Genomic DNA, 11,304 nt, shown 5'->3' on the forward strand with positions numbered 1-11,304 from the left:
CCTAACTGTAGGTTCCATCCTTACTGTATCTCTGAGTTCTAGTTAATTACACAACCTATCTGAAATTAAGGTATATATTGTTTTAATCCAATCTCTATATTATTAACATATTTGTCTTGTTTTCAAATAAATCTATTCTGCAGTTTTTAATTGAACCACAGGGAAGCTGCTATTTCTCATTGCAATCATTCAGCAGACACTCTTATCCAGAGTGACTTCCAGCACAACAGAACATAAGTGTATCCACACTTATTCTCAAACATTTCCCCTTGCATATGTTTTCATAAGGGTTCTCTCGTGGAGAGATCATGCAGACTGACTGCAGATTGACAGATCCAATGGTCTTTATGTAATTTGGATGGACCCATTGTGGACACCATTAATTATGGTGCATCTTATGATGTATTGATCAGCGGATCTGTGCAGTTCCTGCAGTAGCCTGATGGACATTAACAGGTAGACTGCTGCTCATGCTGAATTATGGATGCTGTGACTGATACATTTAGTGGCAATGACTGATAGTTATAAGCAAATACCCAATGAATCATTCACCCATGGACTGTCGCATACAATACACGCAATAAAATGGGAGAATTTGTGAGGAAACCAGCATTTCCTCAACACACTGACATGATGGCACATTGCAGACAGAAACTGAAATGAATCCAACAAGGACTGTTTAAAATGAATATGTTTAATAGTGTCAAACGGAGAATCTGTACCTTTGCGAAATCAGATGGCTTATTTCATTGCAAAAAGCGGCTCTTTCTGACCTTGAACATTTACAGATTGTGCCCCATTTATGTGGGTGCTGTGCCCCATTCCCAGCCTGGATTGGAACCTGTAACTCCCACCGCAGTGGAGCTCTACACAACGACAAGTCTCACAGCAAACCCCCACGGGGGCGAGAAATTGGCTCAAATTAGACAGTAAATACTGAGAAAATGAATCATCGGCAGCTTTATTATTCATCGTGTCGACGTCATGCTGTTGGCCGTTCGACAGGTTGTTGAGTTGAGTAGATACGGAGCTGAGCTGCAAGCCTTAGTAGCTGGCCATGGTGGTGGCGAGCCAGTCATTGAACATGCAGACCTGAGGGAGGGAACAAAAGGAGAATAAGTATTACAACTAATGAAACGACTAACGTGTTTTAACAGTCAATCTATATGCGCCTTTTTCATTTTGTATGTCTCTGGCAGATACTTATCACAGTGTGAAAAGCTTTGAGAGGCAATTTTTATTTTGAATGAACCTCGTGCCTTTCATTTACGATATAATGGGTGACCGTATCATGTAGTCAGCTGTATCCTTGGGGTTCACTGGGGAAAAGTCCATGCCTTTTTTTTTATAATTAAAGAAATGTGTAAAGAAATGTGTAACTAAAATTCTCATCGCTTGCTTGTGTAACCCAAGCAAGCAATGAGAATTGGCCCATATAAGGCAGGTTTTAAAGTGCTTGGCGTGTCCAAACACATGCTTTCCCTGGGTTTTATATTATCATGGATCGCCCCCCTCTAAGACTGTTTAAATCTGAGTACAGTCGTACCCTGGCGTAGACACCGGGGTGATCCTTCTCGGCACAGCCGTATCCCCAGGACACAACACCCTGCAGCTCGCCGTTGCACACAACTGGGCCACCAGAGTCACCCTGAGAGGGAGAGAGAGAGGAGGACAGAGGGTTAGAGCACGGTCACCCTGCATTGAGGAAGGCCACAGCAGCAGTGCAGGTGAGTGCAGCTCATTACCTGGCAGGAGTCCTTGCCTCCCTCCAGGTAGCCGGCGCAGAACATGGCGGGGGTGATCATGCCAGGGTAGGAGTTGTCACAATCGGTCTCCGACAGGATGGGGATCTCCAGACACTGCAGCTTGTCACCATCATCGGCTACAGAGAGGGAGAGAAAGAGGGAGTGGGAGGGATAGAAGGAGGGAGGGGAGAGAGAGGAGGAGAGAGAAAGTGATGATGTGGTAGAAGGAGGGAGCAGAGGGGGGAGAGGAAGAGGGAGGGACAGAAGGAAGGGGAGAGAAGGGAGAGAGGGATCAGAGGAGGAAGCAGAGGGGGGAGAGGGAAGGAGGGGGGAGTGAAGAAGACAGAAGGTGGAAAGAGTGAGGGAGAGAGAAAATGAATCAGTGACGTTGTGTGAAGTCTGAGCCACTGTGGAGGCTGCCCATCAAAGCAGGTGGCCTCTGACTCACCGGGGTTCATGGTGTTGCCCCAGCCAGAGACTCTGCACTTGGTGCCGGCGGGGGCACAGCTGCTGGGCAGGGCCACGGGCTGCACGAACTCGTTGAGGGTAGCGGGGGAGCTCAGCTTGATCAGCATGATGTCGTTGTTGAGGGTCCAGGAGCTGTAGTTGGGGTGGCGGATGACTTTGGAGGAGGAGATGAACTGCTCGGTGCCCTCGTTCACCATGATGTGATGCTCTCCCAGGCGCACCTGCACACGGCTGGAGGGGACACATGGCACCGCGGGGCAGTTCAGAGCAGCGTCCGGCACTGTGACAGCCAGCACCGGCCCTCACACCGAGAGCACGGATCAACACTTTCACGTTCACATTCTGATAGGATGTAACGCTATCTGGATGGACTCCTGTGATGCTTGATACCACTTGTATTGTAGTCAGACATATTATGTACATTTGCAGACACTGCATAGAACTATTGCAATCGTTTCATTATAATGACTTTGGATAACATTTAGTGAGTGCTGTATGTCAGTAATGGCACTGTGCACTGTGTATACAGCAGCTGAATGCATATTACTGCAGCGGATGTAACCAGAGTACCGTGCGTTGGCGTCACTCACGATTTGTAGCAGTGAGCAGCGGACACCACCCAGTTCTCATTGACCAGGGAGCCACCGCAGAAGTGGTACCCGGAGTTCAGAGACACCTGCCAGGGCTGGGAGTGACGCTCGCACTCATACCCTCCAACAATCTTATCGTCCTCCTGAGCCACTGCAGAGACAGAAAGGAGGAAAAGGCAGGGGAGGCATTATTAAGATATATTGTTTTATCATATGAGATGCACAGCCATACAGGACTACCTTCTGCGCAATGATTGAGATATTACAATTGCAATACGTAATATATTACATTGAGCATACATGAAAATGCATAACAGATTTTTAAAGCAAGCTGTATTAGGTTTCTTCATCATGGGGTTTAATACAGTTCGCACTGTGTATTTCAGGAGCCATAACAAATATATCAGATGCCACTGTGAATGTCAGTTGAAGTGAATGGAGCAGGCTTTTTGAATCTCTCAGAATATGTTTCAGCACTTATTAGTGACAGCATATACGTGTTAGCTACTGTATGTCTATGTATATCATTTCAATTAGCTGTATACTCACCAGCAGCTCCCAGAAGCAGAATAAAGACCAGAGACCTCATGGTTCCTTCGAAAGGTGATCCTGATGAGTGAGGAGTTTGGTCTTGAGGCTCGCTTTATATTTTGGTGGCCATATAACCCGCCCTCCAATACCTGCAAAGTACCGCCTTAGTGGTCAGAGAACAGCCAATCAAGACAAATTCTCTGTCAATTATTGATTGATTATTAATGAACTGTACTGAGGGATGTTGATTGCATATGAGTTGGTTGTAACTGTTGTTGTTAAATTGCTATTTTGTTTTCCACATGTTGCTGTTCTTCTCATGAGCATTGTAATGTGTTCAGTATCAAAAGAGCTCAAAGTGGTTTTGTAAGAAAGGATAACCTAGGACCATGCCAAACTGAGGTGCTCCTACCCCTGAGGGTAATGGGGAGTAACTGTAATTTTGTTTTTTCCCCAGTTTTACTAAACCAATGAATAAACATGTCTTGTACACTTGTTTTTGTAGTAATCACTGCCATTGTTACAGAACCAGCTGTGGCTCTGGTGAAATCTAACTGATTCTCACAAAGTGTTCTTTAAAATTTTGAAAACTTACTCCTAAGAGTGAATATGAATACTATTCCAATTGGTGAATTTAACAACTTATTATCAAGAAGTCTACTTTATATGTGACTGGTATGGAGACAGATACAGACTTAGACATTAATTAGGCAGCTGCATTGACTTTGTGCTGGTAGATGAACACAATGTATAAAAGTGTAAGAGCAGCTGCCACACAGAGAGCAGGGAAAGGAAAGTCCAGGTATTGAGAAAAAGGCCAGCTGTTACAGGGAGGGTCAATGCCATAGGGCGACAACGTTGTTGGCTCTACCAGCTGTAGATTAAGGGAAACAGGCCCACGCCAGTGTTTGTTACAGACTGCCTAAAGCAACATTATCAATCTTCGAGTCACCCCTCTCTCTCTAATTATGGCGGTTTAAAGTGACTCTTACAAGCACAGCAGGTGAGCCAAACTCCAGCTGAATTTGTCACATGCACGTATTGTCCCATTCTCACACATGGCTGAGCCTACAGATTTTTTTTTAATCCTTTCCATTCTGTAACGCTAACAATATTTTTTCAAGGAATATTCAGGTTAAATAGACTGAAACAGAGGACCTGGGATCTAATATTCCAACAATACGCAAGGACTGTGCTTCATCCATTCTGCCTCAGAATATTCCAAAGGCAGAACGCCACATATTACATTCCCACTACAGGCCAGCGGACGGAGAGTGTCCAATTTCCTGGGATAAATTCATTGCAGTTCCAACACTATAATCCCTCTACCAAAGGGACAGGATTACCCCACTCGCCACTTTAACATCCATAATCAAAATCTCTACAATCCCAGCAGAAGTGCTCTTAAATGTTCACGTAAACATGCAGGGTGTAACTGGAAATGTGATTAAAAAACATCCTAAAGTCAGAAATTCAAGTGTGCAAGAACAAAGGGAAATATTTGGGGGGGGGGGGGGGGTAATTTTTGAAAACCTGTTTAAATAATGCAAAGGCATGAGGGTGTTTAATAATTCAAGTTTCCCAATGAGGACATTCAGGACTATAAAATAAAATATATTTTGTGTAAACAATGACTAGTTTCTTACAGGATTTTCTTATGTTTTATGATGAGAAAGATGCAAAAGATATTAAACTGGTTAATTAAAACATGCTCATGTGCGGTCAGGCCCAAATGACATAATCAGGATAGATGACAGATTTCCTGATGACAGGGCATACACAGCTGGGAATATTCCAAAAGCGGTTTTCTAAAACGTGAGTCCTTGACGTTTCTTTAGGTATGTTTTCCACATGGGATTTATTTCTGGTCAGAGTGTCCACATGGAAGTTGAGATAAAGGTGGGAAATGCACCTGTACCCTCACCTGTGTGCCATCAGAACTGCACCTGCCCTTGAGAGATACTGTGCTAAAAATAAATATTTTTAAGCAACAGAAAGTTACTGTGAGCTTAATTCTGTTGTGTGAACCTCCATAAGAAAGAAAAAGATCTGCACACTTATATACCTCAACTGCTGACTGTGATGTTACTGAAGTGATGACAGTTGAATGAATTATATTATGTATATAAAATGAAACATGAAATCTGAAAAGTAACCATGGAGAAAGCAATGAAAATGGGGATGATGCGGAAGATTCTAGCCATTAGAATTGTAAAGAAATCTAATGACTCTTTAAGAGTATTACTCAAAGTATTACTGAGTACTTTTTATTTTCCTGAGTATTACTCAGGTAGAAAAAACTGTAAAGGAGAATCATTAAATGTGTTTCTAAAAGGCACCTACTGCTTAACTGACGTTTGAAATCAATTACAAGGTAGTAATGTTCAGACCACAGAACAGAAATCAGATGTTAGTTCATTGTGTGAAAAAACATATTTTTACACAAAAAATACAAAACTTTTAAACTGAAATTTAAAACCAACATTTTTCAGCCCCAGAGCTAACATAAGAATAGATAAACTGACTGATAAAAACCTAGCTGGGTACTAACATTGATGCACTGGTAGCAATGCAATGAATAAATTAATCATTTAAAACCTCTGTTCACAAGGAAAAGGTCAGAAAGCAAGACCAATTTGCAGGTTTGACTTGAGTCTAGGGTTTGGTAATATTAGGGTTAGGCAAGAAATTATCCATTAACAGCCCGGGGGCCCCCATCTTGAGCATGTGACATCGGAAGTTTCTCTTAGCCCGTGATTGGTCCCCCAAAATACGAAAAGAGGATAAAAACGCACCTGTTTGAGAGCTCTTCATTCGACAGGATCACTAAGCAACCATGAGGTCTCTGGTCTTTATTCTGCTTCTGGGAGCCGCTGGTGAGTCTCTGGATGGGGTGTTCAACTAATATGTAAACATTTAGATAAATTAAGGTAAATTCTTAACATGCTATTAAACAATGCCATTGATGTGTTTACCACCTTGAAGTTAAGTAAAATGAAGACACTTGAACAGAAATACGGTAAATACACAGAAATAAATCAACAAACCTAACCATAAAGGTACCAATATTGGTCTTATAATTTTGTGAAAACGTCATGGATAATATTTGCATTTAAAAGGGCAAATTTGAAAAAGAATCTTGTATCTTTGTACACATTAAGGTAGGTGGCTTGTCCACACTTGGTGGCTAGAGGTACCATTTTCTAGGCCTTTGAGAGAAAACATTGTTTAAAAAAAATATAGAGCATATTCTGAGACGGATTGTGTTGGCTTGGCCTGTGTAGAAGTATCTTGAACTCGCCTGTCTCTCAAGTAATTAGACCTGGTGCATACTTTGTGGCTACTGCAGCCTTGGAGCATAACAGCAGGCTTAACCTGTGAACAGAGTAAATGCCTCTCTTGCTCACTCCTCATCTCACTTACTCTCATTCACTCTCTCTCTCCGTCTCTGCAGTGGCTCAGGAGGATGATAAGATTGTTGGAGGGTATGAGTGCGAGCGTCACTCCCAGCCCTGGCAGGTGTCTCTGAACTCCGGGTACCACTTCTGCGGTGGCTCCCTGGTCAATGAGAACTGGGTGGTGTCCGCTGCTCACTGCTACAAATCGTGAGTGACGCCAACGCACGGCACTCTGGTTACATCCGCTGCAGTAATATGCATTCAGCTGCTGTATACACAGTGCACAGTGCCATTACTGACATACAGCACTCACTAAATGTTATCCAAAGTCATTATAATGAAACGATTGCAATAGTTCTATGCAGTGTCTGCAAATGTACATAATATGTTTGACTACAATACAAGTGGTATCAAGCATCACAGGAGTCCATCCAGATAGCGTTACATTCTAGCGGAATGTGAACGTGAAAGTGTTGATCTGTGCTGTCAGTGTGAGGGCCGGTGCTGGCTGTCACAGTGCCGGACGCTGCTCTGAACTGCCCCGCGGTGCCATGTGTCCCCTCCAGCCGTGTGCAGGTGCGCCTGGGCGAGCATCACATCATGGTGAACGAGGGCACCGAGCAGTTCATCTCCTCCTCCAAAGTCATCCGCCACCCCAACTACAGCTCCTGGACCCTCAACAACGACATCATGCTGATCAAGCTGAGCTCCCCCGCCACCCTCAACGAGTTTGTGCAGCCCGTGGCCCTGCCCAGCAGCTGTGCCCCCGCCGGCACCAAGTGCAGAGTCTCTGGCTGGGGCAACACCATGAACCCCGGTGAGTCAGAGGCCACCTGCTCTGATGGGCAGCCTCCACAGTGGCTCAGACTTCACTCAACGTCACTGATTCGTTTTCTCTCTCCCTCGCTCTTTCCACCCTCTGTCCTCTTCACTCCCCCCTCTGCTCCCTCCTCTGATCCCTCCCTCTTTCTCTCCCTCCTTCCCTCTCCCCCCTCTGCTCCCTCCTTCTACCACATCATCACTCTCTCTCTCCTCCTCCCTCTCCCTCTTTCTCTCTCTCTCTGTAGCCGATGATGGTGACAAGCTGCAGTGTCTGGAGATCCCCATCCTGTCGGAGACCGATTGTGACAACTCCTACCCTGGCATGATCACCCCCGCCATGTTCTGCGCCGGCTACCTGGAGGGAGGCAAGGACTCCTGCCAGGTAATGAGCTGCACTCACCTGCACTGCTGCTGTGGCCTTCCTCAGTGCAGGGTGACCGTGCTCTAACCCTCTGTCCTCCTCTCTCTCTCCCTCTCAGGGTGACTCTGGTGGCCCAGTTGTGTGCAACGGCGAGCTGCAGGGTGTAGTGTCCTGGGGATACGGCTGTGCCGAGAAGGATCACCCCGGTGTCTACACCAGGGTACGACTGTACTCAGATTTAAACAGTCTTAGAGGGGGGCGATCCATGATAATATAAAACCCAGGGAAAGCATTTGGACATGCCAACCATTTTTTAAACCTGCCTTATCATCCTCATTGTGTGCTTGGGACATCAAAGGGAACATTAAGCATAGTATGACTGTTTTCATACTTTCCTATAGTCCAATATTCCTGATAGCACTGGGTAATCACTGATGACTAATGGCTAATATGTGCTTCTTTGTTTGCTTCAGGTCTGCATGTTCAATGACTGGCTGACCTCCACCATGGCCAGCTACTAAACCCCAGCTGAAGAACAGACACTCTGAGCTGTGGGGCGTTTCCTGTCACCAAAAATAAAACGCCACGTTTTGAGCTGCCCGAGCATTTCCCTGTCATCGAAAATAAAGTGTCACAATCAACATTCAGTCTCCTGGCTCCTTTATTTTTCCCCTCAGTGACTGGCAACTCACTGCTCTACTGCATCACTTGAAATAATCATTGTATTTGGCAAGGCTATTGATGTGTTCCAGTAGGATTATGGGTGTACTGTTTTGCACTGAAGGAGGCAGCTGTACATACTGTCCTTGTCCTTAAATGTGAGAAACATAATGAAAAGTGCATTCATTTTTAGCACAGATAAATTCACCTCCTGCACAAATAATCAAAGCCGATCTGCCATGTAAGCTTTGGTGCTGGGCTTGTCCCTACGGAACACACTTGGAAGCGTCACAAGGGTACAATCAGCCAAATCAGCTGCCCACATTTTCTGTATTTGCCAGAAATAGAGGATCCCATCTGCCATACCTACTGTGTTACTGACAGAGCCTAGCCTGGTATCTGACACACCTGTTCTGGGTATTCACCCTAAGTGAAAGTAAGACTTCTCACAGAATTGAAAGAGGTCAGTTATCTAGCAGATTTTGAGGCAATCGAGTAAATCGGACCCAACATCAGAATATACAGAATAAAGACACAGGCTGCAGCTGGTAACACTGCTTTGGAGTCTGGGGATGATTTAACCATTCCTTTTTTTTAAGACACTCATATTTAAATTATTTCTTTGGACTGTCAGTGTTTAAATGCAAAACAACATATTTTTAAACAACAACAAGAAAATCACATCTTGCCTTATCATTCAAGTTGTGTTCTATATTGTTTCATAATTTTGAAAAAACAGTCTTGCATGAAAGCTAATAAAATACCGTCTGTGAAGCAACATGATTGTTTATAGGTAAAAAATATCGGTAATTCTTTTTTCCCAGAATGCATTTGACTTGGCTTGTGTCCTGTCATATGTAAGCACTGTACAGGATGAATCTGCCCTGACAGTTGTTTATTTCCACTTCCATGTAGAAAGGCATTACAATGCATTTCTTAACGCAGAAACGCATTGACCTATATTGCACAAATGTAGACCATATAAAACAACAAAATGGCACTTTAAAACAAGACTACAAGGCCATTGTAGCTATGTCTAAGTATGGAAAAAAACACTTCCACATACATCTTGTAAACTGGAGAAACAGGTCCATATGCTTACACTATCATGATTGAATTTGAAAGAACTACGCCCTCTTGTGGCAGATGATCAGCCATCAATAGCATTATGCTTGGAATGACATTAGTAAGGGTCTAAACCAGTGTTTCTCAAACCTCTCCTGGAGTACCACTTATCCTGCATGTTTTAGATCTCTCCCTGCTCCAACACAGCTGATTCAAATGATCAACTCATTATGAACTCCTGAAGCTGCCCAATAACAAACTGATCATTTGAATCAGCTGTGTTGGAGCAGGGAGAGATCTAAAACATGCAGGACAAGTGGTACTCCAGGACAGGTTTGAAACACTGGTCTAAACGATTAGACCCCTGACCTCTCTGGACTGGAACCTGGAGTGAGTGGATATTGCGCACAGCAGCTGACACATGAGAGCCCTGGAGGATTTTTGCCCAGCTCTTAAGGGTGGCAGGGTAGCATAGTGGTTAAGGAGCAGAACTCATAACTAAAAGGTTTCTGGTTTGACTCCCTGCCAGGACACTGCTGCTGTGCCCTTGAACAAGGTACTTGACCCACAACTGCCTCAGTAAATATCCTGCTGTATAAATAACATTTTAAAAACCTGTAATTGATGTAAGTCGCTCTGGATTAGAGCATCTGCTAAATGGCAATAATGCAATACTATCTTCATTAACATCATCTGGTTCAAGACGAAATGCACCCTCAGTTACCGCTATCCATTTCCCGTGATCAGTGACAATAAAGCATCTCAATCCATGGACCCTACCTGGGGTGCACAGGTACATAATGAGGGGTAGAAACTGAATGTTCTTCTCAACTACAGGAATGACACTGTAGCACCCGAGTGTGACAAACGTTCCGATACCAATACTTACCACAGTCCCCCGAGCCTCTACACTCCTTTCCTTTGGCTCTAGTAGTCACTTCCAAGTGTGAGGGTCATTGCAGTCAAGATCCGGTCACTAAATCTTCATTATCTTTACAACCACTTACTAAAGCCAATTGCTACCGAGAGGTTATGCCCCTGCCCTACAGGAAACTGGCCACTGGCGATACCCACAGCACTCTGATGTACTTGATAAGCAAGGACAGACAGATTGCACTCACAGGGTGAAGGCTGAAGCTGAGAAGAGCCAGACTGCTCGTAGTGCTAAGTCAGAGCACTAGTCTGCCCCGTTTTATAGATGATAGGTCAGGCCACCTTCCGTACTTCATCCGTTCTGCTGAATCCCTCACCATATTTAAGAAACATCTGAACACACAACTTTCCTGCACTCACCTGATCACCGTAATCACTACCACCCAAATCAATTTATGTCCTAAACTCTATTCCTTTATGAATAAAATAGTCATGGTTAATGCACTTGTCTCTCTACCAGCTAGCTTGTACCTTGTCTGGCCAACTGTTGAAGCTTGGTCATGCAGCACTTCTAATACTGTGACTCTATGTATGGCTTTTGCGTGTTGTACTCTGCCTCACTTGTAAGTTGCTTTGAATAAAAGTGTCTGCCAAATGAATAAATGTAATGTAAAATTTCCATACACAGCCCATTTCAGATGTTTTACAGCAGTCAAATCCAGTTTGAGGTAGATGACAATGTACTGGTTCACTCCATTTCCTATCATGTGATTCCTTGCTACGGCGCCCGA

At 44.2% G+C, this 11,304-nt stretch overlaps 2 protein-coding genes across 3 annotated transcripts; one reads left to right on the forward strand and one right to left on the reverse strand.

The window, feature by feature from the left end:
* Positions 1-829: 829 nt before the first annotated feature.
* On the reverse strand, positions 830-3,399 carry LOC118768680 (trypsin-1-like). Its single transcript, XM_036515540.1, has 6 exons — positions 3,353-3,399; positions 2,804-2,954; positions 2,194-2,444; positions 1,746-1,882; positions 1,547-1,648; positions 830-1,092 (listed from the first exon to the last, which is right to left on the reverse strand). Exons 1-6 carry the CDS (start codon positions 3,390-3,392, stop codon positions 1,045-1,047), a joined length of 729 nt encoding a protein of 242 aa, XP_036371433.1. The 5' UTR covers positions 3,393-3,399; the 3' UTR covers positions 830-1,044.
* A 2,771-nt stretch (positions 3,400-6,170) lies between these two features.
* LOC118796651 (trypsin-1-like) lies at positions 6,171-8,521 on the forward strand. 2 transcript variants are annotated; one of them, XM_036515539.1, is made up of 6 exons: positions 6,171-6,210; positions 6,789-6,939; positions 7,299-7,549; positions 7,800-7,936; positions 8,034-8,135; positions 8,389-8,521. In XM_036515539.1, the coding sequence occupies exons 1-6, from the start codon at positions 6,171-6,173 to the stop codon at positions 8,434-8,436; spliced, it is 729 nt and encodes a 242-aa protein (XP_036371432.1). In that variant the 3' UTR covers positions 8,437-8,521. The 2 variants fall into 2 exon arrangements, with proteins under 2 accessions (XP_036371432.1, XP_036371431.1); XM_036515538.1 differs by lacking the exon at positions 6,171-6,210 and having other exon boundaries at positions 6,725-6,939.
* The last annotated feature ends 2,783 nt before the right edge of the window (positions 8,522-11,304 follow it).

Source organism: Megalops cyprinoides, chromosome 21 (assembly GCF_013368585.1).
Source record: "Megalops cyprinoides isolate fMegCyp1 chromosome 21, fMegCyp1.pri, whole genome shotgun sequence".
NCBI classification, from domain to species: domain Eukaryota; kingdom Metazoa; phylum Chordata; class Actinopteri; order Elopiformes; family Megalopidae; genus Megalops; species Megalops cyprinoides.